Source organism: Bos javanicus, chromosome 27 (genome assembly GCF_032452875.1).
Source record: "Bos javanicus breed banteng chromosome 27, ARS-OSU_banteng_1.0, whole genome shotgun sequence".
Classification (NCBI taxonomy): domain Eukaryota; kingdom Metazoa; phylum Chordata; class Mammalia; order Artiodactyla; family Bovidae; genus Bos; species Bos javanicus.
Window position 1 is genome coordinate 1,644,537 of NC_083894.1, and position 24,924 is coordinate 1,669,460.

Genomic DNA, 24,924 nt, shown 5'->3' on the forward strand with positions numbered 1-24,924 from the left:
AATCGCCCACTTTGACCCTGTCAAGACTAGTTGCTGAAACACAGTGAGCAGCTCCAGTTCAAGGCACCACGAGACCCGTGTGGGGACCTGCGTGGTGGGGGCAGTGGGGAGGAGACTGGGCTCACCTTCAAATACAACAGGGACAAGTAGGGTCACAGCCAAGGAGCAGGGTGTGTCTGGGGGGCTGGGGGACCGGATGTTCCCGGCAGGAAGCATCAAGGTCAGGGCATTCTCACTGGATACTTAACAGGGAGGCCCAGGTGATAACATGGGGAGGTGGGGCTGAGGAATCTGATCAGATATCCAGCGTGGGGGATTTGTGCTAAAGCTGAACCAAAGGTGCAAAGACAGACCCGAGGTCGGGCCTTGAGGATGGAGGGCAGCCTGGCTCGAGCTGGGGGGGACCCCGATCGCCAGCATAGCCAGAATCCAGAGTCTGTGCTTGTTTCTGACCTGTAATCCGCAGATGGCCAGCACAGGTCCAGTGCTTTCAACTGTTGACTGGCAGCAGGGTGTGGGGGTACCACTCTCCTGTGTAACGTTCCAGAGTTACTCCACTCCGGAGAGTGACTCCCGGGTTTAAAACTGGGGAGATCCCTCCCTCCCTCCCTCCCTTGGTTCTTAGGAAGAGAGGAGAAATCCCAACAGCCGCTCCCCGCCCCCCCCCCCGTCTGCTAATGTCTTCTAAAAACCTGTCTTTTTCTTGATGAAACAATGAGCATGTACTGCTTATATCAGAAAGAAAGATGCCACCCTGGCCACCTCCTCTACAAGTTGTGTTTTCCGTCCTCTTCTCTACACTCTCACAGCTTGGACCCCCAAACTCGGCCTCCCGGAGCCCTGTGGGAAATGGGACCAGTCAGTCAGTTACCCTCACCCCGGCTTGGCTTCCTCAATCGACCATTTACAGAAAGGGCTTAGCTTGGTCACACACTCACACCACACATCACACAGCAGGGAGAGGGATCCCTCACCCCGGCTTGGCTTCCTCAATTCCCCCGGTTATTTATCACTAGTTACACCTGTAATTTTCGGAAAACATGACTGGTTTTTTCAGGGTGCTTTAAAGATAGCAGAGCAGATGACAAGACCCTTGAAAGCACTGAGGAATTTACTGCCTGTGTGACTAGCAAGTCATCACCTGGCGCCGCCGACCCCAGCTCCTCCTCTGCAAGGCCGCCTGGTCACCGCCTCGCGCGGAACTAAGCGCGTGCTCCGGGGCCTCTCCACGGCCGAGGTCGGGAGGCGGAGGCGGTGGCTCCCCCAGCGGTTCACATCTATTTCCACAGGACAGGTAGGACTCGGGGTTCAACCTAGACAATGAGGCATGCCCGAGTGTGACCGGAAACCTCCAGTGTGCTGGAAGGACACAGTAATCGATCCTTTCTTTTCAAGGGCGCTGATAATGTCCATGTCTTATTTCATCCTCAGAGAAGTCCTGAGAGGTGGCTGAGGCCGTGGTTCTCCTCACGGGTTACAGGGGCAAGAAAACTGCAGAGTCTGCGGGCTGGGCGGCATTGCTGCAGCTCAGTCAAGTGACTGCGGGCGCCTCAGGCAGCGGGTCAAGGTGGGGCTGGAGGGCAGAGGCCGCTTCCCATGGGACCCCACGGGCTCTTTCTGCCGCACCCGCTCTGGTCACTGGTCGCCGCGGAGGTGCCGGGCACGGGCCCAGGGGCTACTTAACACCACAGTCAGAAAATCAACAGGGAACTAGGACAAACGCATGAGAGCACAGGATGCCCAGCGGTGACAAGTGCCCTGGAGGTAGCCTCGGGGATGAGACCGCGGGGAGGGCGCTGCTGGGGACACAGGAGCACGCGGGCGGCCGGGTGTGAGCAGGGCCGCGGGTCAGCGGGGTCTCACGGCCTCTCCCCGCTGCTCCATCCGGGGCGCAGGGCTGCCTGGCTCCAGGCCGGGAGGTGGTCCCGGAGCTCCAGAGCCCGGCCTCGTGCTCCCGGGGTGAGGCCCCCATGCTGGGCGGGGACCAGGCGGCGGAGAGGGGGGGTTCACCCGCCGACCTCACGGCCCCACGAGCCACCGGGCAGCAGTGCGGTCCCTGCCCCGGGCACGCGCGCCCGGCCGGCGCCCGGAGCCGGCTGCCCCGGCGCGCGCGGGGCCAGCCTGTAGGGAGCTGGTTACCTGCCCGCCCGAGGGGAAGCGAAACTGCGCCCGCGGCCTCTGCCGGGGGATCACTGCGGGCCCGGGGCTCCGCCGGGTGTCTCCGCGGGGCGCGGCGGGGGAACCGAGGCGTGGTCGGGCCGCGTTCCCGGCGAGTGCGGGACCGGCGGCCCTTTCCTGGTCCATCTCGGTCGGAGGAACAGACCTGGGCCGTGAAGGGCGCGTCCCGGGCTGGTTCCCTAGAGGCCAGAGAGCTCCGCCCCGCCCCACGCTCGTGGTACGGCCCGCGCCCCCTGCACGCGGTGGTATGGCCCGCACCCCTCCGTGCGGTGGTACGGCCCGCGCCCCCGCCCAGCGCGCACCCTTGGTATCGCCCATAGCCGGGAGGCCACGCCCCCTGGCGCGCATGCGCAGCGCCGGGCGCGAGGGTCTCAACACATCGGTGTTCGGGTGGGCGCTGGGCGGGGCCGGGTTCTCCTGCTGGTCCGCGTCTCCTCGACGATCTGAGAGCCCCAGCCCCGCGCTGAGTATCCCCGCGCCCACCAGGTGCGGTCAGCGGTGCTTGACGGCCAGGCCTGGACTGTGGGGGCGGGATCCGGCTCGCCCGTCCTCAGGTGAGCGCGCAGGGGGTCAGGTTGTCCTGTCCGCAGGTGGGCTGGGCAGTGACCAGGTCGCTCCGTCCTCGGGTGAGCCGCGCGGGGGTCTAATCGCCCCTTACGCAAATGGGCCGGCAAGGATCAGGTCGCTCTGTCCGCAGGTGAGCATGCAGAGGGGCAGTCGTCCTGTCCGCAGGTGGGCCGGGCAGTGGTCAGGTCGCTCCGGCAGCAGGTGAGCCGCGCGGGGCTCGGGCCGCGGTGGGAGGGGTGCAGTCCGCGGGCGGTCCGAGAGGACACTGGCAGGCCGGCCCAGACCAGGTCGTGCTGGCTGTAGGACTTGTTTATATTTTTTGAATTATGTTCATTGAGAGTGTTTTTTTACTTACTTTTTGAATGTCAAAAATTAAGTTTATTCTGCGTTAAATATTGACGTAAAATGGGTTGTACCACTTTAAAACTTGGAGAACACCTCTTTCACACTGCAGATTAAAGAGATGCAATTTTGTGGGTGGAATAGGGAATAGGAGCTTTTTTAGGAGATGAAAAGTACTGAAAAGTAAAAGAGGAGAGCTCCATAAGGTGAGATGGAAATTGACCAGTTTTTTAAAGACTTGGCTGGTTCTCTCCAAGCCATCAGTTGCTGCCACATCTCATCTTTAACTCAGTGGGATCTTCCTGCATGTCTTCACACGAGCTCTGCTCTGCATCCTCAAATCATTCTTTTTTTTTTTTTTTTTTTGAAGTATGATTGCTTTACCATGTTGAGCGTGTCTTTAAATTTTGGGAAAAAAAATGTTTAAAAGCTGCTGAAGTATAATTCTCAAAATACAGAGGCGTAATTCCTGAGCAAACAGGGAGCACAGATCAGGTTGGACTAACTCACTGAGGAAAGACCGTCAGAGAGGACAGAACCAACTACGGGTCGGCGGTTGGAGTGGGGGATAGTCCAGGAACGCCGCACCTAATCGGTGCCTCTGGCTGACCTCACAGTGCAGTCCCTGCCAAACAGACCTGCTGTGTGCCCTGGAAGGTCAGGTGACCTTCAGAGGCCTGCAAGCGACCGAGGGTGCCTTAAGAAAGCCTGCTTTTCCCTCTTTCTGATATATTTCCAAGTTTTGGATCAGTGTAGCCTCCAGTGAACGGTGGAAGCTCACACCTGCTCTGGTGGCAAGACCCCGGTCCCCGGGATGGGGCAGCAGAAACCCTTCTCTTCAGTTTCCTAAGACACCTGGTCCAGTGCAGGGAAGCGGCCAAAACCACCGAATCTTGTGAAAGAGACGAAGTTTGTACATAGATTGATTTCCCGAAGTAAATGGAGGCCTGTGGTGCAGAGGCGGGCTTTCCAGCCCCGGAGCCCCTTCCCCTTAGCTGTGGGGCCTTGGCTGCCCAGAAGCAGGGGCTGCAGTGGGGTGACTCCAGAGCCCCCCAGGATTGAAAGAGCAGGGGTCCATGCTCCTGGGTGTGGCTGTGCAGGGGGAAGCAACAGTGACCTCAAGCTGGGGCCTGAGGTAAGGCCAGCCTGCTGCCACGGGACCAGCTGGCCCCGGGTCCCCTTGCCTAGAAGGTGAGGGGTGTGGTGGGGTGGGGGGCAGGTGCTGAGCCGCTGGAGCTCTGCCCGCCACCCTCTGGTCTGTGCTGCCTTCCTGAGCAGGGCCCTGCTGCACCCTGGGGTGCTGCTTGCCAAGGGGCAGCAGTGCCACCTCAGGGTTCTGGGGGCTCTCTGGCCGCTGACTAGGTTCCTGCAGACTACCTCCAACCCAAGGCCTGGACTTGCCCCTCATGGCTCAGATGGGTCACCTCACCTGTGTATCCCTGAGGCCCAGGGTGACAGGTTGGACCTGCCCAACCTGCCCAGAAGCTCTGAGCAGGCAGCTCTGCAGGAGGGTGTGTTCAGGGAGGGCTTGAGCAATGACCAGGGTGGGGCGGGTATACTGGGATCGAGTCCTGGGGGTGGAGTACGGGGGGTCCAGTCCTGGGGTCGAGTCCTGTGGGTGGAGTCCTGGGGGTGGAGTACGGGGGTGGGGTACTGGGGTCGGGTCCCGGGGATGGGGTATGGGGGTCGGGTCCCGGGGGTGGGGTACGGGGGTTGGGTACTGGGGTGGAGTACTGGGGTCAGGTCCTGGGGGTGGAGTATGGGGGTCAGCTCCCAGGGGTTGAGTCCTGGGGTCAAGTCCTGGGGGTTACATACTGGGGTCGGGTCCCAGGGGTGGAGTACTAGGGGTCAGGTACTGGAGTGGAGTACTGGGGTCAGGTACTGGGAGTAGAGTACTAAGGCAAGGTACTGAGGCTGGGTACTGGGGGTGGAGTACTGGAGTTGAGTACTGGGAGTAGAGTACTGGGGTCAGGTACTGGGGGTGGAGTACTGGGGCCAGGTACTGGGGGTGGGTCCTGGGGTTGGGTACTGGGGGTGGCGTACTGGGACCAGGTCCTGGGGTGAAGTACTGGGGTTGAGTACTGGGGGTCGGGTACTTGGGTGGAGTACTGGGGGTGGGGTACTGGAATCAGGTACTGGGGGTGGAGTACTGAGGCCACGTACTGGGGTTGGGTCCTGGGGGTGGAGTACTGGGGTTGAGTACTGGGAGTAGAGTACTGGGGTCAGGTACTGGGGCTGGAGTACTGGGACCGGGTCCTGGGGTCAGGTCCTGGGGTGAAGTACTGGGGGTCAGATACTTGGGTGGAGTATTGGGGGTGGAGTACTGGGGTCAGGTACTGGGGGTGGAGTACTGAGGCAAGGTACTGGGGGTGGGTCCTGGGGTTGGGTACTGGGAGTGGAGTACTGAGGTCAGGTACTGGGGTTGGGTACTGGGGGTGGAGTCCTGAGGTCGGGTGCTGGAGTGGAGTACTGGGGGTCAGGTACTGGGGGTGGAGTCCTGAGGTCGGGTGCTGGAGTGGAGTACTGGGGGTAGGGTACTGGGGGTGGAGTACTGAGGTCGGGTACTGGGGTGAAGTCCTGGGGTCAGTTCCCAAGTCTGCAGAGGGAGTTGCGTCCATGTGTCTGATGGGTCCCACCTCGGCTCTGTCTGGCCTGGGAGCTTTAGTGTCTGCCTTGACCGCAGCACAGATCCTGGAAGGCGTGAGGACCCGGAACCAGGCTGAGGTTGCCTGTCAGTGACTCTGGAGGCCAGTGGTTTCCCTGGTTCCTGGGTGCTGGGAGCCGCCCTCTCCTCTGCCCTGGCTTCTCCTGTGTCTTCAGAGGTGGGTGGTCGACTCTGCTGCGGCCTCACGTCTCCACTTCCCACCCTCCCGGGCCCTCTGCCTGGCCCCTCAGGACCGCACGTCTCTGTGTGCCGCCTGGTGGGCAGCAGGAAGGTCAGAGGCGGGGACGTGGCATGGGGGGTGCTGGTTTGTTCCGGGCTTTCTCTCCAGGATGACTGGGTTTGGTTTGGTTTTTAACTTGGCTCGCAGTTAAAACCACCTGCAGCACACAGGAGACGTTCACATGCTTTCAGTTGCATTTACTTGGTTAGGAAAAGGAAGCCACTAAACCACTGCTTCTCAGAGTCGCAGGGCCCTAGAGCTGGGGGCACTGGGCGTGTTCAGTGGTTCTGTACCTGCTTAGGGCACCTGGGCATGTCAGACATGCCCGCAGCTGGCCCTTCAGGGCAGTGAGGGCAGGCCCTGGGCAGGTGCCCGGGGCGCCCTGCGTGATTGAAAGGAACAGGTGAGTCCTCAGGCGGTCTGAGCCCCCGGCCCCGCTCTGAGGGCCTGGACGTGGCGGTCAGAGGTCTGTGGAGCGGCCTGGGCTCACCTGGCTCCTGGGAATCCGCGGTCCCATGAGCCGGGCAGACCCCCAGCCAGCAGCCCCGCATCGGCTCCTGCCCTCCTCTCCGCCGACCTCCATCCTGCAATCAGACTCCGGCTCCTGGGTTCCCTCTCCTAAACTGTGGAGCCGGGGTCAGAACCTACCGCCCTGTTCCTGGTTCTTTAGTTCCGGGGCCCCAGGGTCCGCCAGCCTTGGAGAAGAGGCCTCTGTACAGGCCACTCCCCTGGAGAGCTCGAGTTGTTTAGTCAGAGCTTTTCAGGGTCACAGGGGAAGGGGAACCCCCATTTCAAGACAGCTCCATGAAGTGAGGTGCTGGCTCGGAGTGCAGTGCCAGGGGGACGTGTGAAGGGAGGGGGCGGACAGGATGAAGGCTCCGGAGGGGCTGCCTTTCAGCAGAGCTTAGGGTCGCCCGGCCCCTGTGTGGAGCCTGGCTCTGGACGGTGAGGCTTCCTTCCATCTGCCCGGCCCACTCCTGTCGGAGCTGGTCCTCACCCTGTTTGGCTGGAAGCTGACCACTGCGGGACCAGATGGCTCCAGGCTCTGTTCTGAGAGGGTCAGGCAGGTGTGGCCACGGAGGACAACAAAGCCCGTGGTGCTCACAGGGCCTGGAGGTGGGGCCCGGGGCTCAGAGGGCAGAGGGCAGGACAGAGTGGGATGGAGGCCACGGCCTGTCCTGGGGTTTGCTGGGAAAGGCAGGCAGGGTGGGGTGAACACGAGACTGGCCTGTTCTAGTGATTTCTCTGGGCTTTGGGCGACAGGGGTGTTCTGAGCTGCCAGGCACCCGGCCGGGGTGATCCAGGCAGAGGGGTGTCCTCTCCCGGGGGATAGGGCAGGTGGCAGAGGCTGGGCCTGGCCGGGGGGGTTGGCACAGGTCATGGGCGGCTCCTGGTGGGCCCTTGGCTAGTAGGGTGGTGTCTAGGGAGTCCAGATGTCAGAACATCACAGTAGACAGAAATATAGATATATACACACACACAGATGTGTACATACATAGATGTACACACAGGTGTACACAGATACATGCACACATAGATGTACACAGAGATACACACAGATGTGTACACACATAGATGTACACACACACAGAGATACACGTATGCACAGAGATCAGAGAGATACATGCACACACAGATGTATACACACAGATACACATACAGATGTACATACAGAGAGATACATGCACACAGATGTACACACACAGAGATACACACAGATGTGTACACACATACACATATGCACAGGGATCAGAGATACACACACATAGATGTACACACATAGATAGACATACAGATTACACACAGAGATACACGCACACACAGATGTACACACAGAGATACACACATAGACGTGCACACACAGATGAGTCGGGCCAGTGTCTTTCCCTGCCCCGTCCACACCCCCTCCGTCTGTCATGTCACTGTCTCTTGTGCGTCTTTCCCTCCAGTGGAAGCTTTCTTGCTGTGTGTGTGTGTCACCCAGATGCAGGAGCACAAGGTGGGGGCTTGTTGCCCGTGTTGTGACCGTCTTCCTGGCGCGGGCGCGGCCTGCGTGCCGCTCTGTCTGGCCAGCAGAAGGTCAGGCTCTGTTCTTCCCCAGGGTGAGGACGGGCGCATGAGGGTCCGGGGGCTGTGGCCCTGGTGCAGCGTGTGGACCCCGGCCTGGCTGAGACGACATGGGCAGCATGAGCCTCCTGGGCGCTGGTGCCCTTGACCTGGACTACACCTCCGGGCGGGTCCGCGGGGTGCTGGTGGCCGCCGGCTGTGCCTTCTACCTGGGCGTCTTCGTGGTCTGCCACCGGCTGTCCTCCTCCCTGAACGCCACCTACCGCTCGCTGGCGGCCCGCGAGCAGGTCTTCTGGAACCTGGCGGCCACACGTGCGGTCTTCGGCATCCAGGGCACCGCAGCGGGGCTGTGGGCGCTGCTGCTGGACCCCGTGCTCCAGGCTGACAAGGCACTCGGCCAGCAGGACTGGTGCTGGTTCCACATCACCACGGCGACCGGCTTCTTCTTCTTCGAGAACCTCGCCCTTCATGTGTCCAATGCGCTCTTCCACACCTTCGACGGCTTCCTGGCCGTGCACCACCTCTTCGCTTTCCTGGGGTTTCTCGGGTCTGCGGTCAACCTCCAAGCCGGCCACTACCTGCCCATGGTCACGCTGCTCCTGGAGATGAGCACGCCCTTCACCTGCATCTCCTGGATGCTGCTGAAGGTAGGCCCCCCACACCTGCTCGGTCTGTTCCTCCATAGCCTCTGCGCCCGGCCGCAGTCCCTTCACCCCTGACGCCCCTGCTGCTGGCCCCTTGTGGCCTGTGCTGTCCCCAGGCTGGGTTAGAGCTTAAAGGCAGTAGGAAGCTCATTCTGATCGAATTGCATTTTAATAATTTTCAGCAGGCTTCCAGCCATGGCAAAAGAAGACGTGCTGGATGTCGTGTCTGCCGTGGTGGACAGGGCTTTCAGTAGATGCTCACTTGGTTCCTGTGTCGCGTCTTCATGGTGGCGCTGTGGCTCAGGAGTTGCGGCTCACGGGTTTAGTTGCAGACGCCCCCTGGCGAGTGGGATCAAACCCGTGTCCCCTGCCTTGGAAAGTGCAATTTTAACCTGGACCGCCAGGGAGGTCTCAGTAGACAGTATTCGTAAGCCCTTGAAAATGTGCTTTTTCTGTGTGTCTCTTGAAGGTTTTATTTCACGTTGCATTATTTTACACACATCTTCGTGGCCAGCACAGCATTGTCAGCCATAGGACACGTGTGCAGCAGGTTTCTGGAGCTTACTTGTCCCGTTTGATTTGAAGCCTGCTGCCTGTTGATGGGTACCTCCCCGCTGCCTCCCTGCCACCCCCGGCAGCCGCCCTCCACCGTTTGACTTAGGGCTGCCGGATGCCTCGTCCACACGCACTTGTGCCGTCTCTCCTGTCCTGGTTTGTGTCACTGGGTGAACGTCCTCCGGGTCCGGCCGTGCTGTCGCACACTGAAGAGCTCCCTCCTTTTCTCGGGCTGGAGGGTTTCCCGTTACGAGTGTGAGCGCGTTCTCCTCGCCCGCCGTCCGTCAGGGAGCGGTCGGGGGTGCTTCAGCCTCAGTCACTGTGACTCGCGCTGCGGTGAACTCAGGGGCGCTGAGGCCCTTCCAGATCCTGGTTTCGGTTCCTTTACTGGGCCCTAAGGCAGTTCCGGTTTTAGAAACAAACGCCCCCGCGCTGTTCCCCACAGTGGCTGCACATTCTGTGTTCCCACCAGCAGCGCAGAATTCGAGGTTCTCCATGTCCTCAGCAGTGTATGCTTTCTTTATTTCTTGGCTGTTGGCTCATTGCCTTCGGTCTTGTTTTTCCCTGATGACTGGTGACAGGGAGCATGTTTTCATTTCATCTGTCTGTGGGCCATTGGTGTGTCATCTTTGGAAAACCGTTCAAGTCCTTGGCCCACGTTTCAATCAGAATCTTTGTTATTTTTTACTGTTGAGTTGTAGTCCTGTTTTAAAAAACAATTTTATGTATTTATCTGTTTATTTTTGGCTGTGCTGGGTCTTCGTTGCTGCTCACTGACTTTCCTCTCGTTGCAGAGAACAGGGTCTTCCCTCCAGTTGCGGTGGCAGGCTTCTCTTGTTTCGGCTCGTGGGCCCTGGGGCTCGTGGGCTCGGGAGCTGCGACTCCTGGGCTCCAGAGTGTAGGCTCAGTAGGTGTTGCTCAAGGGCATAATTGCTGTGCAGCACGTGGGGTCTTCCTGGATCAGGGGTCAAGCCTGTGTCTCCTGCAGTGGCAGGCGGCATTCTTTACCACTGAGCCACCAGGGAATCCCTGGAGTTCATATGTTCAAGATTAATCTCTTATTAGACATATGGTTGGCAAATATTTTCTCCCACTTTGTAGGTTGCCTTTTCCCTCTGTTGTTTCCTTTGCTTTGAAGAAGCTTTTTAGTTTGCCGTCCCGGTGGTTTATGTTTCCGTTGCCTTTGTTTTTGGTGTAATGTTCGTCAGAAGATGCGGTGTCTCCAGCCTTGTTCTTTTCTTTGAAGGTTGATTTGGGTATTTGGGGTCCTCTGTGGTTTCGTGTGAACTTTAGATTTTTATTGTTGTCACAAATGCCCTTGGCGTTTTGGCAGGGGTTACACTGTACACCTGCCATGTGGCTCAGATGGTAAAGAATCTGCCTGCCGTGCGGGAGATCTGAGTTCGATCCCTGGGTCGGGAAGATCCCCTGAAGAAGGAAAAGGTAACCCACTCCAATATTCTTGCCTGGAGAGTCCCATGGACAGAGGAGCCTGGTGGGCTACAGTCCAGGGGCTTGCAAAGAGTCGGTCTCGACTGAGGACCTGACGTACCTTACACTGAACCTGTAGGTGACTGGGACCTCCCTGGTGAGTTTCCAGTTCAGTTATTGTGTTCTTCAGCTCCTTGGTTTCCGTTGGGACTTTGTTTACATTTCATCTGTTCACTAATGTTCCATTTTTATAAACCGTGTGTTTCTCTTGGCCGCACGGGGTCTTTGCCGCAGCACACAGGCCCTCTCTGGTTGCCATGTCGGGCTTCTCGTCGCCGTGGCTTCTCCTGTTGCAGACCATGAGCTCCAGGGCACTCAGGCTCAGGAGCTGTGGCACGTGGGCTTCACTGCTCTGCGTGTGGGGTCCCGGACCCGGGATCAAGCCCTGTCACTGCATTGGCAGGCGGATTCCCAGCGCCTGGGCCACCAGGGAAGCCCAGTGTCCCACTCTGTCCATGTGTCCTCCTGCCCCCGGGGAGCATCCTGTGCCAGTCCCAGGAACTCCCCTCAGCAGGGCTGGGGATGGGTCTTGTCCCTCTGTGTGGAGTGAAATGTTGTGCCTCATCTCCGGGCCTCTGTTGGAGTCTGTGCGTCAGACGGAGCTGACCTCTTCCCAGATCGCGATCAATCGGCCCAGCCCAGGCCCTGGGCCTTCTTGTCAGCATCCTCCTGGGGGAGGGTGGAGGCTGTGGCTTTTGTCTGCTCACAAGTTGGGGTGCTGGATGCCCCAGCCCCTCCCTCTTCGGCGTGAAGCAGGGAGCTGGGGTCTCCTCCTGACCCCAGGGTGCTGTGGGACATGGACCGTCCTGTCGCTCCTGGGGGCCTGTCGTGGCGGCAGGGCCCTTTCCGTGGGTCCCTGATTCCTCACGACGGAGTTTGCCTGTGGCCTGCAGCTCACACAGGCCTCCCCCAGCGCCCCTCACACGTCAGGCACTGGGGAGGGGGTCTTTGGCAGCTCCTCCCGAGGTGGGGCGGCCCCCCTCCTCAGGAAGCAGACAGACCCCAGCTGTGGGGGGATCCCAGAGGGAGGCACTTTGTTTGGGGTCTTTTCCCTCTGAAGTGTTTGGATGCCATTCACTTAGGATGGAGATGAAAAAGGGGGGTCTGGGGATGGGACCCCCTTCTTGCAGCCTTGCTGTGTTCACCACGTGGCCAGCGGCCCCACAGCAAAGCTGTCCCCTCAGCTAGGACAGCTCAGAGCCAGTGTGTCCAGGTAGACTAGTTCTAGTTCAGGTCCTGTTGAGCCTTGGGAGTAAATGCCACTCAGATGCTGAAACCCCTCTAAGCCTTTCATAAAGCTGCCGAGTTCTTGCTTCGTAGGGCTTCGGGGTCCAGGCACTCTCGCCGTGGACTCTGGTTTGATGAGATGCAGGCGGTGTCAGGACCGGACGTCACCACCGTGTGATGTAGTTTACACCCCAGATGGGCTCATGCTTCTGTTTCCTCCTTCAGTTTGGTTCTGAAATGCTGTTTAGAAATAATAATAAATAAATTACACACTCATACATCTAAGCTGGTTCATCCACAGAGACACTAATCCAGGTGTAGATGAATTGATATTAAAAAAAAAAACAGTGAATTTATGTATAAATATATACTAGGCACACTACTTGCTGGGACCCAAGCTAGACAAAGGAACCTTGCATGGTTCAGTCTCAGATTGTTACTGACCCAGCTTTTCTCAGAGCATTTGGTGATGATGAATGCAAAAATTTTAGTGCCTGAGTAAGAGCAAAAATGCTCAGTTCTCAAGCTTGGAGTTTTCTGAACTTAATGCAATTATTGTAGGAGTAAAAGTTCATGCTTCTGGTGTAGACGTTAGTGATTTAAGATGACTGCTTTCAGCACGTGGGGAAACCGTGGGAAAGAGGACATTTAGTGAACTTTGGAGGAGACCACTCAGTGGGTGGAAGATGGCTTGCTGGCCTCTTGGGTGGAAAGGATGAGCAGTGGCCCCCCGTCCCCCAAGCATCCGCAACTCACTCTGCACTTCGTGTGTGCACCCCAGGGCACGCTTAGCTCTCGTCCCCACTCTGCAGTTTGTACATTTAACGTCCTTGGGCCAAGGCAAAGGCTAAATCTTTCTCATGTAAGGACTCTTTCATTGAAAGCCTCAAACCTTACATGTTTTGGTGTTTGCACTTTTCTGTCTGATCGTACAGTGTAAGGAATTTTACTTGTGTGAGTCATGATTCTGACTGACATCAAGTGGAGAATGCCTGCCCCCACACTGGGTATAAAACTGTTTCTATAGAACTGTGTTGTTTCCCTAGTACTCTGTGGTTTTCTTTTTCTTTGAAATATTGACATTTCATCCATTTGAAAAAAAGTATTTTTAAGTAAGGTGGGAAGTGAGATCCCATTGGATTTCCCAGGAAGCGAGCAAGCATCCTGATGTAATTACATCATCCATCCTTTCCCTGGGGAGTCAAAATGCTGCCCAGTATCAGCTCTCCGTATATTTTACTTACTTCTCATTTTGTGTTGTTTATTTCTTGCACTGCAATCACCTTATTTCTGAAGCGTCCCCACATTTCATCCTTTACTGAGGCACCTTCAGCCCTCCTGGTGCATTTACTGCATGGGTGGAATTATTTAGAGTTATTTTAAAGCGATAAAATATGGAGGGAGGTATTCTCTTATTTAGACTAAATCTGGATGGATTCTAGGAGGGAAGAATGTAATGCCTTTTGAATGTTTTCCATCCGAGAACATGTGTGCCCCAATTCATCCAAGACTTTTTCCAAAGACCTGGGCTCCTGGGATCCTGTTAGGGAATCCTGGGCTCCCCGCTTCCTGCTGTTTCTCTCTGCCTTGTCCTTCTGCTTTTCTTCACACTCATTTCTTAGCCTAGGCTTGGTAGAAGCTAATGTAAATAGAGTTTTTAATATTTAAAACTGCTGGAATAAATAGGGTGTTTCTCTGGGTATTATCTGCAGATGATTTAAACATCCCTGGTAGTAGAAGAGGACACGGTCATGTCTGGCCTAGAAACAGCAGGCAACTCAAATTTTCTGTGAAGTTATTTTTGGAAGTTCACAGTACTTCAGACAAGGAAGAAACTTCTGTTTTCCCACTGTTTTAAGTTGGCCCTGGGTCACGGGTCCCGTTGCTTCTCGTCTGTCCGTGTCAGAGCTGTGTGAACACCTTCTGCAGCTCTGAGAGGTTAGGGTCTTCCTCTGTTACAGTGTGGTCCCTCCAGAGGTCAGTGTCCGTGTCCCTCCCTGTTCCCAGGGTCACCGGGCAGCTGCCTGGCCCGCGGCAGCACCTCCCCGGGCCCTTCTCCTCCTGCACATTCCAGACGGGCCCTCCCCTGGGAGGGGGCCCAGGACGAGCCCCAGCCCCAGTGTGGCCCAGAGCGGCAAGGAGAGGCCGGGGTGCACAAGCTTGTGGGTCTGAGGTGTGCGGGCCGTCCTGGTGCAGCGAGATCCCCGCCACAAGCCATGAAGGCCTATCTCTGTGTGCCCGGTCTGCTGTGCAGAGTCTTCAGATTCCCTGTTGGGTTGTGGCTACAGCTAGTTTTTCTGTGAATTTAGAATAATTTTAGGGCATGTTCACTTGGGCTTGTGTCCATGGGCTGCTGGGGTGACAGTGCCAGAAGACAAATGGGGTCACATCTCATCCCGGGGCCTGGGGAGGTTGGTCACAGGTGATGGACAGGTCTCCCAGCGTCGCCTGGTCACTGGCTGTGTGTAGTGTGTGCAGGACCCGGGGGGGGGGGGGGGGGCTGGAGGGGGGCAGTCCCAGGGAGGGCGGCTGTGGGCGGGGCGGGCGGCACGAGGCCCGCGGCCCCGCCCCTGACCCCTCTCTGCGCCCGACAGGCCGGCTGCGCGAACTCTCGGCTCTGGAGGCTGAACCAGTGGGCCATGGTGCACCTGTTCCACTGCCGCATGGTGCTCACCTACCACATGTGGTGGGTCTGCCTGGGCCACTGGGCCGGCCTGGCCCGCAGCCTCTTCCCGCCGCACCTGGCGCTCTTCGTGGTCGGCCTGGCCCTCCTCACGCTGCTCATCAACCCCTACTGGACCCGCAAGAAGACGCAGCAGCTGCTCAACCCCGTGGACTGGAACTTCGCGCCTGGCCCCCCCAACGGGCCAGCGCAGCCCAAGAAGGCCAGGTAGCAGCCTCGAGCCCCAGCCCGCGGCCTACGGCCGCCCCCCAACACCAACCCCCAGGCGTGCGTGCCGGCCGCGTGGCGCCGGATGGCCCCAAGCGGACGTGCCCAGGGACAGCGTCCTGCCCGGCCTGTGTGCGGTCTCCCCAGGAGGGCTGTGGGGCAGCCCCCGAGGCGTCCCTGCGACCTGCTCACGGCCATGCTCATGTGGGCAGGAGAGAAGGCCCGCAGGTCATTACCCCGACACCCGCCGAGGGAGCGTCTCCCCGGCGAAGCTTATCCAAGCGAGAATTTTGCTTCCCCTTTGTGAGGCTCTGCTGACACTGGAGGGAGATGAGAGTTATCACTTGTCCGGATGTGAGAGCTGCTTTTAACCAGGTGTGCAGCCAGCCCGTTACTCCTAATCGCTGTGGGTTTCGAGTCAGGGAGCCGTCGGGGGCACCCGCCTGGTGGTGCTGGGCTGCAGGCTGCCACCCTCACGTGTTGGCCCCACAGTTTGACTGACAGTGCTGACATCTTTTTCTTGCCACGAATGTGCAATTAAAATGAAAAGCTTGTATCTGTTGGAAGTGCCCTTGAGTGTTTTTGGAGAACACGTTTATTGGTCGTGAGAGTCTCGTGTGCCCTGGGGAGCGCGGGGGTGGGGGGCGCACACAGGTCAGGAGGTTAACACCTGCTTGCCTCAACTGGAGAGTCGGTTTCAACGTTAAACACACCCAGCAAACCGCGTTCCTCCTGGGGCTTCTTCCCCTGGCAGAGACCCTGGGGGCCGAGGCTGTTTCCACCACCCAGAACTTGAATCAAGTGACCTCAGTTCACAGAACCTAAAGGCACGTCCCTGTGTATCTCTCAGTGCGGTTCACCTTGCTGCAGAGGTTTTCCATCTTGGAGATGCAGCTGTGATGATAAGTCTTCACGTGCTCAAAACTCAGGTTAAGATCTGAAAAGGTCAGCTTGATTCCCACGTAACCCTCACTGGGACTTTGACCTTCCGGGTTCAGTCTCTGCATCCTGTCCCAGCCAAGCTGGTGTTGGCTCCACCCCGACCAACTTCCTGGGAAGACACAGCCTGGCATTCGGGCAGAAGGAGCCTCCTGAGATGATGACCCAGCATCCCGGTGCCTCTGCTGCCTGACAGCGTTCGCTCTCCTCCACCCCGAGCGTCCCCTCGCTCGGCTCTGCCGGTGTTGCTGTTCTGGCTTCTGAGGCTTTCACAGTCACAGCGCTGGATGCCGAGGGTGCCTCGCTCTTTGGCATGAACCCTGCTGGGGAGTTGGCACCATCCATCTTCACAGCAGGGCCTGAGGCTTGGGTGGTGGCCCGCTGGGCAGCAGCCTCGCAGCTGAGGCCCGTGAACTGTGTGCAGCACAGTAGCACCCCGCTGACCCCGGCTATCGGGCCCAGGTGCATCCCCGGTTTGCAGAGCACTGAGTGGCCATGTCTGCCTGTCCAGGACAGGCGCAGGGTCCACCAGGAAGGGCAGTGTTAGCAGTTCAGGGGTGAGAGTCAGCCCTGTGGCAAAGCCACATGGGTGTGGCCGGGCGCCATGCAGGGTCAGCCAGCATCAGGGCTGGTCTGGCGATGGGCTGACGGGCTGACGTTTCCTTTCAATGCGTCCCTGTTTAAAGAAGCACAATGGGAAGACCGGCTCCTCTTCCTCCTGCACATGCACCTTGGAGTCTAGTCCCTGTGCCTCACAAAGGCCAGAGGCTGCCCCAGGACGGGGTGCGGAGCTGGCGGGTGGGGGTGGGGGCCCCTCTGGGGTCGGAGCAGGAGGCTGGCTCCTGCACGCATCCCCCAGGGTCCTCTCCTCAGGGCTCCAAGCTCTCACCTGATCTGCCCATCTGATGGAGCCCCCGTGAGGTGGGCAGGACCCAGAGCTGGGGGAGCAGCCCCAGGAGGAGGGGAGCGGGTCCGAGTGAGCCAGCAGCCCAGGAGGTCCGACAGATTTCTCGTTGTTCGAGTCATGTTTGCAGCTCACCCAGAAGAGTGGTGCACACACCCCCGTGGGTGCTTTCAGTTCACCTCCCTTTACTAAACTTCTGCTCTAGTGGGAGAGCTTACTAATTCAACATTTCTCTTTCTAGATAAAAGCTTCCCTCTTTTCCATAACTAAACTATACAGTGTATACACAGTTTTGCTAGATCATGTTTAGTGACGTGAAAAACTCAGAAACTTGTCGTTTTACTCTGACACCTGGGAACCCAGAGAGCTCGGAGGGACCCCGGCTGAAGCCCCTGCGCGGAGCGGAGACGCCACACCTCCCTCAGCAGGGCCTGGCCTCACAGCAACAGGAGTGGGCTGGCAGCCACGTCTAACTTCGGCCTGGCGTGTGCCTTGTTCTTACTGCTGTGCAGTTGCAGCGTCAGGCGCCGGCCTTTGCAGGCCTGGACATTGTGCTCCGTGTGTGTCCCCACGCCGCCCCCACACGCCAGCACCCTGACCTCAGTGCCACCCCCAGAGGCCCTGACACTGCTGGTGACACGGGCTGTGTGCAGAATGCGACATCAGAGCTCTGCTCCGTCACAGAGTTTCCTGGGGTGAGTTTTACAGAACTGGGTCGTTTTCAGTGATGCTCCCACGTATAGGAATACAATGTTATTTTACTGTAACGCTGCTTTTTCCAAGATTCCTTGGGATCCAGGGAGACACGGCCCCAAATGGCTCTCTAAATGACGACACCGCATTCCAGCTGAAACTAATCTGTGAGTGGGAAGCAGAACAGCATGAAATTCCTTAGCTTTTAAGCCACTGAATCCGAGTGAGCCTTCTGGACTGGGTTTGTTTATCGTCTCAGGAGTGTGTGTGTGTCTGTCTGTCTCAGTATGTGAGTCCACACCCTGCTCTCTCTTCCTGGTTTTGACCCTTGTTAGTGGTCTGCATCCTGGTTTGAGGGGGGACCCCGCTGATTAGGAAAGAGAGTAAGTGGAAGGATTAAGTGTTCTCAGAGACCTCCTGAGAGGGCCCTGGTAACTGCATGTGGCGAAGACGCTCCTCGAAACTGATCGCTTAGTTTGAAGTCTGTTTCAGAGCCATCTGCAAGCTCATCTAGAAGTGCAGGGGTGAGTGCACTCCATCAAACCAGTCAGTCCTAAGGGAAATCAACCCTGAATACTTACTGGAAGGACTATGCTGAAGCTGAAGCTCCAGTACTTTGGCCACCTGATGTGAAGAGTCAGCTAATTAGAAAAAACCCTGATGCTGGGAAAGATTGAAGGTGGGAGGAGAAGGGGACGACAGAGGATGAGATGGTTGGATGGCATCACTGACTCAATGGACATGAGTTTGAGTAAACTCTGGGAGTTGGTGATGGACAGGGAGGCCTGGTGTGCTGCGGTCCATGGGGTCACAAAGAGTCGGACACGACTGAGTGACTGAACAACAACAGTTGTCTGTTGGTTAAGCTGAACTGGCTATTTGGGTACTGAAGGAGATCTCCCCTTGAAAATGGCCAAATGGGGCTCTCTTATGTTGTAAAAACTGGTTTTTGCCTGTGCAGTGAGAAGTGGCTTTCTAAGAGGAACCTGCTTTTCTCCTCCTGTGCCTTTGAGCTGTACACATTTTGACAGTTCCTGAGACTGAAGAGGAAAGAGGGACAGCAGGGAAACTGAGGTCTCTGTGTGGATGTCTGTCACAGAGGCACATCTTCACCGACAGAGAGTATCAGAATTATGCAGCAATGTGCAAACGAGCTGTGTGACTCGCTGAAAAGAAACTAAAGTGAAAGGGAAGTCGCTCAGTCGTGTCTGACTCTTTGTGACCCCATGGACTGTAGCCAACCAGGCTTCTCAGTCCATGGGTTTCTCCAGGCAAGAAGACTGGAGTGGGTTGCCATTTCCTTCTCCAGGGGATCTTCCTGACCCAGGGATCGATCCTGGGTCTCCTGCATTGGAGGCAGATGCTTTAACCTCTGAGCCACCCGGGAAGCCCTAAAAGAAATTAAGTGCTTACTAAAAATACAAAAGACACCTACCCAAATGAATTTCAGGTTCATGTGATCTGGGAAATACTCAGTATTAAATATCTGGTCTGAAAGTTTAAGCTTGTTAATCTTAATACAGACATGTTTCAAGAGACATCAACTGTAATTTTATTATACTTAAAGTTAATAAGATCTTATTAATTCTGTTACACAATTCATGAGCAAGGAAAGTAACTTGATTCAATGACTTAACTTTAAGTTAAATATAATTGAGATAAGAGTTTTGGGGGTTGAGCTCTTTGGGAATAACTGTTTTAGGAAATCTACTTAAAAAAAGTCTCTCCAGATTTTGGCAACTTGGAAGTTTTGTTGAGTTAAATGATGGGAAGTCACTGTTTGAATTGCTAATTGCGAAACAAGTCTAAGTTCACCCACTTTTTTTAATGAGAGAAAAACTAAATATGTTTGGGTTTGTTAGAAACATATGACACCACACTGAATACAGAAGGTATTCGATGAGATGACGTGTGTTTCTGAAGGCTGTAGAATACACAAGTTTTCCAATCTGGAAGCACTGGTATGATCACAAGTCCTTGCTTCTGTTTTTGCTGGAGATTAAGATTCTTAAGGGCGTTGTTGTTTAGTTGCTCAGTCACGTCCGACTCTTTTGTGACCCCATGGACTGTACCCGCCAGGATCCTCTGTCCATAGATTTCTCCAGGCAAGAATACTGGAGTGGTTGCCGTTTCCTTCTGCGGGGGATCTTCCCCACCCAGGGATCCAACACGCGTCTTCTGCATCGGCAGGTGAGTTCTTTACCACTGAGCCACCAAGGAAGCCCTTTGAAGGGTGAAAAGCTGTAACATACATACATGTATATATTTTAAGCCACTAAAATAAGTGAAACATTTCAGTATGCTAGGAAAGATATGAGAAATGAAAATGCATTTTGTTAAGGGGAAAAGTAACATGATCCTGAAGTTGGTTATTTCTAAATAGGAAAGAAAATAAGGGACAAACTAATACAGGAAAAGGAAAGGTGTGACAGGTTTGTAACAAAGGAGCCCAGAACCCAAAATGTCTAAGAGATTAAACTAGGATTGTTTGGTATGTTTAATTACATGGGAAGCACTGTCAAAACTTTCTTAGGTTATAAAGTATGGGTAAGTGTTGTTATTATATTCTAGAAATTGTATGGAATTCTGAAAGATCTGGTGGTCCTGATAACAAAACTAGAATTTTGACATTTTAATTGAGGTGTTTACCAAGACTCACCTCCCAGATGGTTCCTTGTTATGTCACATAATTGTCTGTTTTTTTTTATATATTGAAGTACAGTTGATTAACAATCTTGTGTTAGTTTCAGGTGTACGACAAAGTGAGTCAGTTATACATATACATGTATTGATTCATTTTCAAATTTTTTTCAAAGTTACGTTGTTATAGAATATTGAGCAGAGTTCCCTGTACTATTCAGTAGGTCCTTGTTGGTTATCCGTTTTAAATACTGCAGTGTATACATGACCATCCCAAATTTCTTAACTATCCCAATTATGTGACATAATTGTAAAGTTTAATTATGAAAAGGATACTCAAGTAAGTTTGTTTTTGCAGTGAAGGAGGAAACAGACAAAGCTGGACTCCCATCGTAGGCCAGGCTGCGAACATTAGGCTACCCGCATGGTCACCCTCCCAATGGACTCTGAACTTTGTGCTCGGTGTCTATAGAAACAGCATACCAATGGAAAACCAGACCCCCGGATAAAAGAGCCTCAGGACTTGTACTTGGACTCTCCTTTGCCTAAAAGAATATGCTAATTATCTCTGTAACAGAACAAAGTGGTAAATTCCATTATATTTATCGGGATATGACCGTAGACCTATTGATAAATATCCACTGTTTATCTAGTCTTGTGACACGTGAATCATAGGTTAACTTTGATCATATCTCTCTTTTACCTTGTCCAGACTAGTTTCAAGGAATTTGGGGAGGTGGGTTTGAGCAAGTACACTTACGGTATATAAGGTTTTCACAAAAACTGGTCGGGGTCCTTGGCTAAGAGGAGACTCTGCCTTGGGCCCGACGGTGTAATAAACCACACTCCACTATCTGCATTGTCCTTCTGAGTGAGTTTGTTTCCCGGAACGCGTGGCTACAACATTTGGTGCATTGGCCGGGAAACTCCTCACTTTGAGGAGACAAGTCCCATTTGGGACTACTCCGAGGCCTTGCGGCTTGAATCTTCTAGAGGCGGGAAGGCGCCTCACCCTTCTAGAAGGATTCTGCTTCTCAACGCCCGGACCTTTCACGTTAGCAGGTAGTGGATGGCAGCAGGGGAACTGAGCGCTCAGGTGAGGAGGAACCCACCCGGCAGAGTGGAAGAGGGGGCCTAATCACCCCCCTGGGAGGGACTGGAAGGGGCACAGACCCACAGGAGCCTGGAATAGGCAGGCGGCGATTGCTTGGTACACAGGTTGACGAGCGTGCTACTGTTTAGGAAGGAAATTTGTGAAGGTCATTTAGGAGGTGTGTCCACGCCGTTTCGGGGAAAATTATTACCAAGCAATCGCTAGGGGATATTAGGATAGGCAGGAGGTGGTGATTGCTTGGTACACAGGTCAATGAGTGTGCTAGGGCTTAGGAAGGGAATTTGTGAAGGTCATTTAGGAGGTGTGTCCACGCCGTCTCAGGGAAAATTATTACCAGTGACCGCCGGGAGATTTTAGGATAGGAAACTCGTCCTTGTATGCCCGTATTCTGCCTTCCCCGAGGAGGTGTCCCGTCTGCTGTGAAATTCTTGACCCCCTCGGAATTGTTAGGCTAGAAGGAGGGGGGATACATAAGTGAGTATGAATTGGCTTTTCCAGAGATGGCCTGGGACATGAGATATTTAACCCATCTGTGTTTTCATCCGCACCTGATCAAGCCCACCAAGGCAGAATGGACTTTAAGGGAGAAAGTCTTGGACCACGTGGTATTCTGGTTCGGCTGTGCTGACTGGCAGGTGAAGACACGCCGATCCCCCTTCTCCCTCTGGGATCTGGCAGGATTTGGACAGGGATGACCTGACCCCTCTCCCATACTGGATAATGACGCGCCTGCCTCCCAGTGCTCCACCTGGACCGGAGGCCGCCTTGATGCCCAATCCAGAGCCAAGTGAAGTTCCTGCAGCAGCCACTGCATTTGCGCCAGCTCTCCCAGAGTTCGTAGAGCTGCCGTTTTGGCAGGCTCCGATCCCGGTGACAGAAGCCTCTAGCCAATACTTCCAGGATCCGGCTCCAGCTGAACTGCCCAAGCTATACCTGCCTCTCCCAGTGAGCACTGACAAGAAGGGGAGGGAGATGTTGGAATTAAGCAGAGACTGCGCTCTGCCACTCTGCCGGAGAGCCGGAGGGAACGAAAGAGAACAGACGAGATGTGCAATGCTAGCTGCTGCTCCGGGAAAGTCTATCTCGGGCCCTCCGGAAAACCTCATCTGCCTCAGGGACAGGACAGTCCTTCACCTGGTCCCAACGGAGGCCCTGTCCCCGTTACAGCCAAACCAGTGTGCCGGGTGCCAAGCTTTTGGCCACTGGAAGAATGAATGCCCTAAGGCAAGGAAGGAAGAGGAAGCTCCCGCAGTTGTGGGGCTTGCTGACTTGGAAAGTAAATAGGGCTGCTGGGGCTCAGAGATACCAGCTCCCCGAGAGTCCATGGTAACCTTAAAAGTGGGGGACCAAAACATTGACTTCATGGTGGATACAGGAGCAGAACTGTCGGTAGTAACAAAACCTGTGGCACCACTGTCCAAAAAGAGACTACCACTGTAACTGGGGTATCGGGAGAAGAGATGATTAAATCGTTTTGCCAGCCCAGAAAATGTCAGATGGGGGGGCGCACCAAGTGATTCATGAATTCCTCTACATTCCTGAGTGCCCAGTACCCCTGTTGGAAAGAGACTTGCTTTCCAAACTAGGAGCAGAAGTGGCTTTCTCCACTGAGGAGAGGCCCACCTTCCGGATGGACACTATGACTTATTTGCTCTCTCTCAATGCCACCCCAGGATGAGTGGAGGTTGTATGAGCCTCCGAAGGAAGAACCAGGTGGGCCAGAAGAGCACGAGAGAGAGCTAACTCAATTATTCCCTGAGGTCTGGGCGGAAGACAACCCCGCCTTCCCCCAGGCTGGGTAAACATCAAGCCCCAGTGGTAACAGAACTCAAACCAGGTACCATCCCGGTTAGAAAGAGCCAGTACCCACTACCAATAGAGGCCTGGGCCAGCATACTACCCCACATCAATAGATTGAAACAAGCGGGCATTCTAGTAGAGTGCCAGTTGGCTTGGAATACGCTGATCCTGCCAGTCAAAAAGGAAGAAGGACAGGACTATAGGCCTGTACAAGATCTCAGGCTAGTCAACTAGGCTACTGTGACTTTACACCCCACTGTTCCAAACCCCTATACCTTACTTAGCCTCTTCCTACCGAGGACTAAAGTTTGTACTCGCCTAGATCTCAAGGATGCCTTCTTCTGCGTACGCCTCGCCCCAGCGTCACAGCCCATCTTTGCCTTTGAATGGGAAGATCCAGTCAGGGGCACCAAACATCAGCTCACCTGGACTCCCCCACAAGGGTTTAATAACTCCCCAGCCATATTTGGGGAAGCCTTGGCTTCTGGCCTGGACTCATTCCATCCGAAAGAGTATGGATGTTGGCTCCTACATACGTGGATGACCTGCTGCTGGCTGCCGAGACCAAGGAAAAATGCTGGAAAGGGACAAAAGCTCTGCCCCAGCTGCTGATGGAAGCAGGTTACCAGGTGTCGAAGGAGAAGGCCCAGATCTGCAAGGAGGAGGTAAGGTATCTGGGGTTTGTTTTAAAGAAGGACGCAAGGGTCCAGACCCTAGTTGGGTCCTGTATACTGATGGCACTAGCCTGATAAAACAAGGACAACGGCTGTCAGGTTAGCCAAAGCGGAAGGGGCCATCAAGACTGAAAAGGGATGGTGGGAATTGCCAAGTGGCAAATTATTGGCACCGGAGGAGCTGGCACACACTCTGGTAAGCCAAACACACCAAGCGACCCACCTAGGCATGCTGCCTACTCACAGGTTAATGCTGCCTCTCGGGTATTCAGACAAAAACCTCCGGGTATTCAGCGGAAAGGCATGCTGCCCTTTGAACACCTGGGAGTGGACTTCACTGAAATGAAACCTCACAGACACTACCATTACCTGCTGGTCACGGTATGTACGTTCTCGGGATGGGTAGAAGCTTTTCCTACCTGGACTGAAAGGGCATCAGAAGTAGCCCAGTGCCTGCTTAGGGAAATAGTTCCCAGATTTGGATTTCCTACCAGCATTGGATCAGACAATGGCCCAGCTTTTGTAGCTAATTTAGTACAACAAGTAGCAAAACTTTAAACATCAAGTGGAAACTGCACACTGCATATGGGCCCAGAGTTCTGAGATGGTGGAATGAACCAACCGGACACTTAAAGAGACTCTCCGAGTGGATCATAGAGACTGACTGCTCCTGGGTGGACTTGCTTCCGACGGCTCTGCTCAGACTCAGGATGACCCCACAGTCCCAAGGCTATTCTCCATACGAAATTGTGTACGGGAGGCCCCCTCCTATAAATAGGTGTCAACAAATTTGCCTCACGTAAGGGGGGATAGGATTTCGCAGCAGATGGAACTGGGTAAGGTAATAAATTGGGTAACTAAGTTTGTACAAGAAAAGGTGCCTTCCCCCCTTGGGGAACAGATTAAATGAGTTTACGCTTGGTGACCAAGTATAGGTCAAAGACTGGAAACTTGATTTACTAGCCCCTCAGTGGAAGGGGCTTATACTGTTATTCTAACTACCCCTACTGCAGTTAAAGTTGCAGGTATTGCCCCTTGGATCCATCATATGAGGGTGAAGAGAACATACCACGCAGACCCAGAAAATGCTGAGTGGACTGCACAGCGGACCAGCCTTAAGAAGAAAGAGAAGAAGATCCCAGATGAGGCCCTTGAGGATGAAGCCGCATAATCAACTCCTGCTGCTTGGTCTCATCAACGTGCACATTCCTACACGGACTTCACAATACCTCCAACTGTTGGGTATGTGGGGCTATGCCTCTGTCTGTGATGGATGGACTTCCCTGGTGGCTGTCACTGCTCCACTAAGGAGAT

At 55.1% G+C, this 24,924-nt stretch overlaps 1 protein-coding gene and 1 non-coding gene across 4 annotated transcripts; one reads left to right on the plus strand and one right to left on the minus strand.

The window, feature by feature from the left end:
- The first annotated feature begins 2,641 nt into the window (after nt 1–2,641).
- Nucleotides 2,642–15,407, plus strand: CLN8 (CLN8 transmembrane ER and ERGIC protein). 3 transcript variants are annotated; one of them, XM_061404063.1, is made up of 3 exons: nt 2,642–2,732; nt 8,074–8,686; nt 14,551–15,407. In XM_061404063.1, the coding sequence occupies exons 2-3, from the start codon at nt 8,150–8,152 to the stop codon at nt 14,848–14,850; spliced, it is 837 nt and encodes a 278-aa protein (XP_061260047.1). In that variant the 5' UTR covers nt 2,642–2,732; nt 8,074–8,149; the 3' UTR covers nt 14,851–15,407. The 3 variants fall into 3 exon arrangements, with proteins under 3 accessions (XP_061260047.1, XP_061260045.1, XP_061260048.1); XM_061404061.1 differs by lacking the exon at nt 2,642–2,732 and adding an exon at nt 2,752–2,875; XM_061404064.1 differs by lacking the exon at nt 2,642–2,732 and adding an exon at nt 2,876–2,946.
- A 3,290-nt stretch (nt 15,408–18,697) lies between these two features.
- On the minus strand, nt 18,698–18,769 carry TRNAW-CCA (transfer RNA tryptophan (anticodon CCA)). The gene has a single exon. It is a non-coding gene; the product is annotated as a tRNA-Trp (tRNA).
- Between the last annotated feature and the right edge of the window lie 6,155 nt (nt 18,770–24,924).

Coding starts and splice junctions, on each gene's coding strand:
- CLN8 (XM_061404063.1), top strand. CDS start 8,150: ATGGGCAGCATGAGCCTCCTGGGCGCTGGTGCCCTTGACCTGGACTAC. Junction 8,687..14,550: donor TCTCCTGGATGCTGCTGAAG/GTAGGCCCCCCA, acceptor TGCGCCCGACAG/GCCGGCTGCGCGAACTCTCG.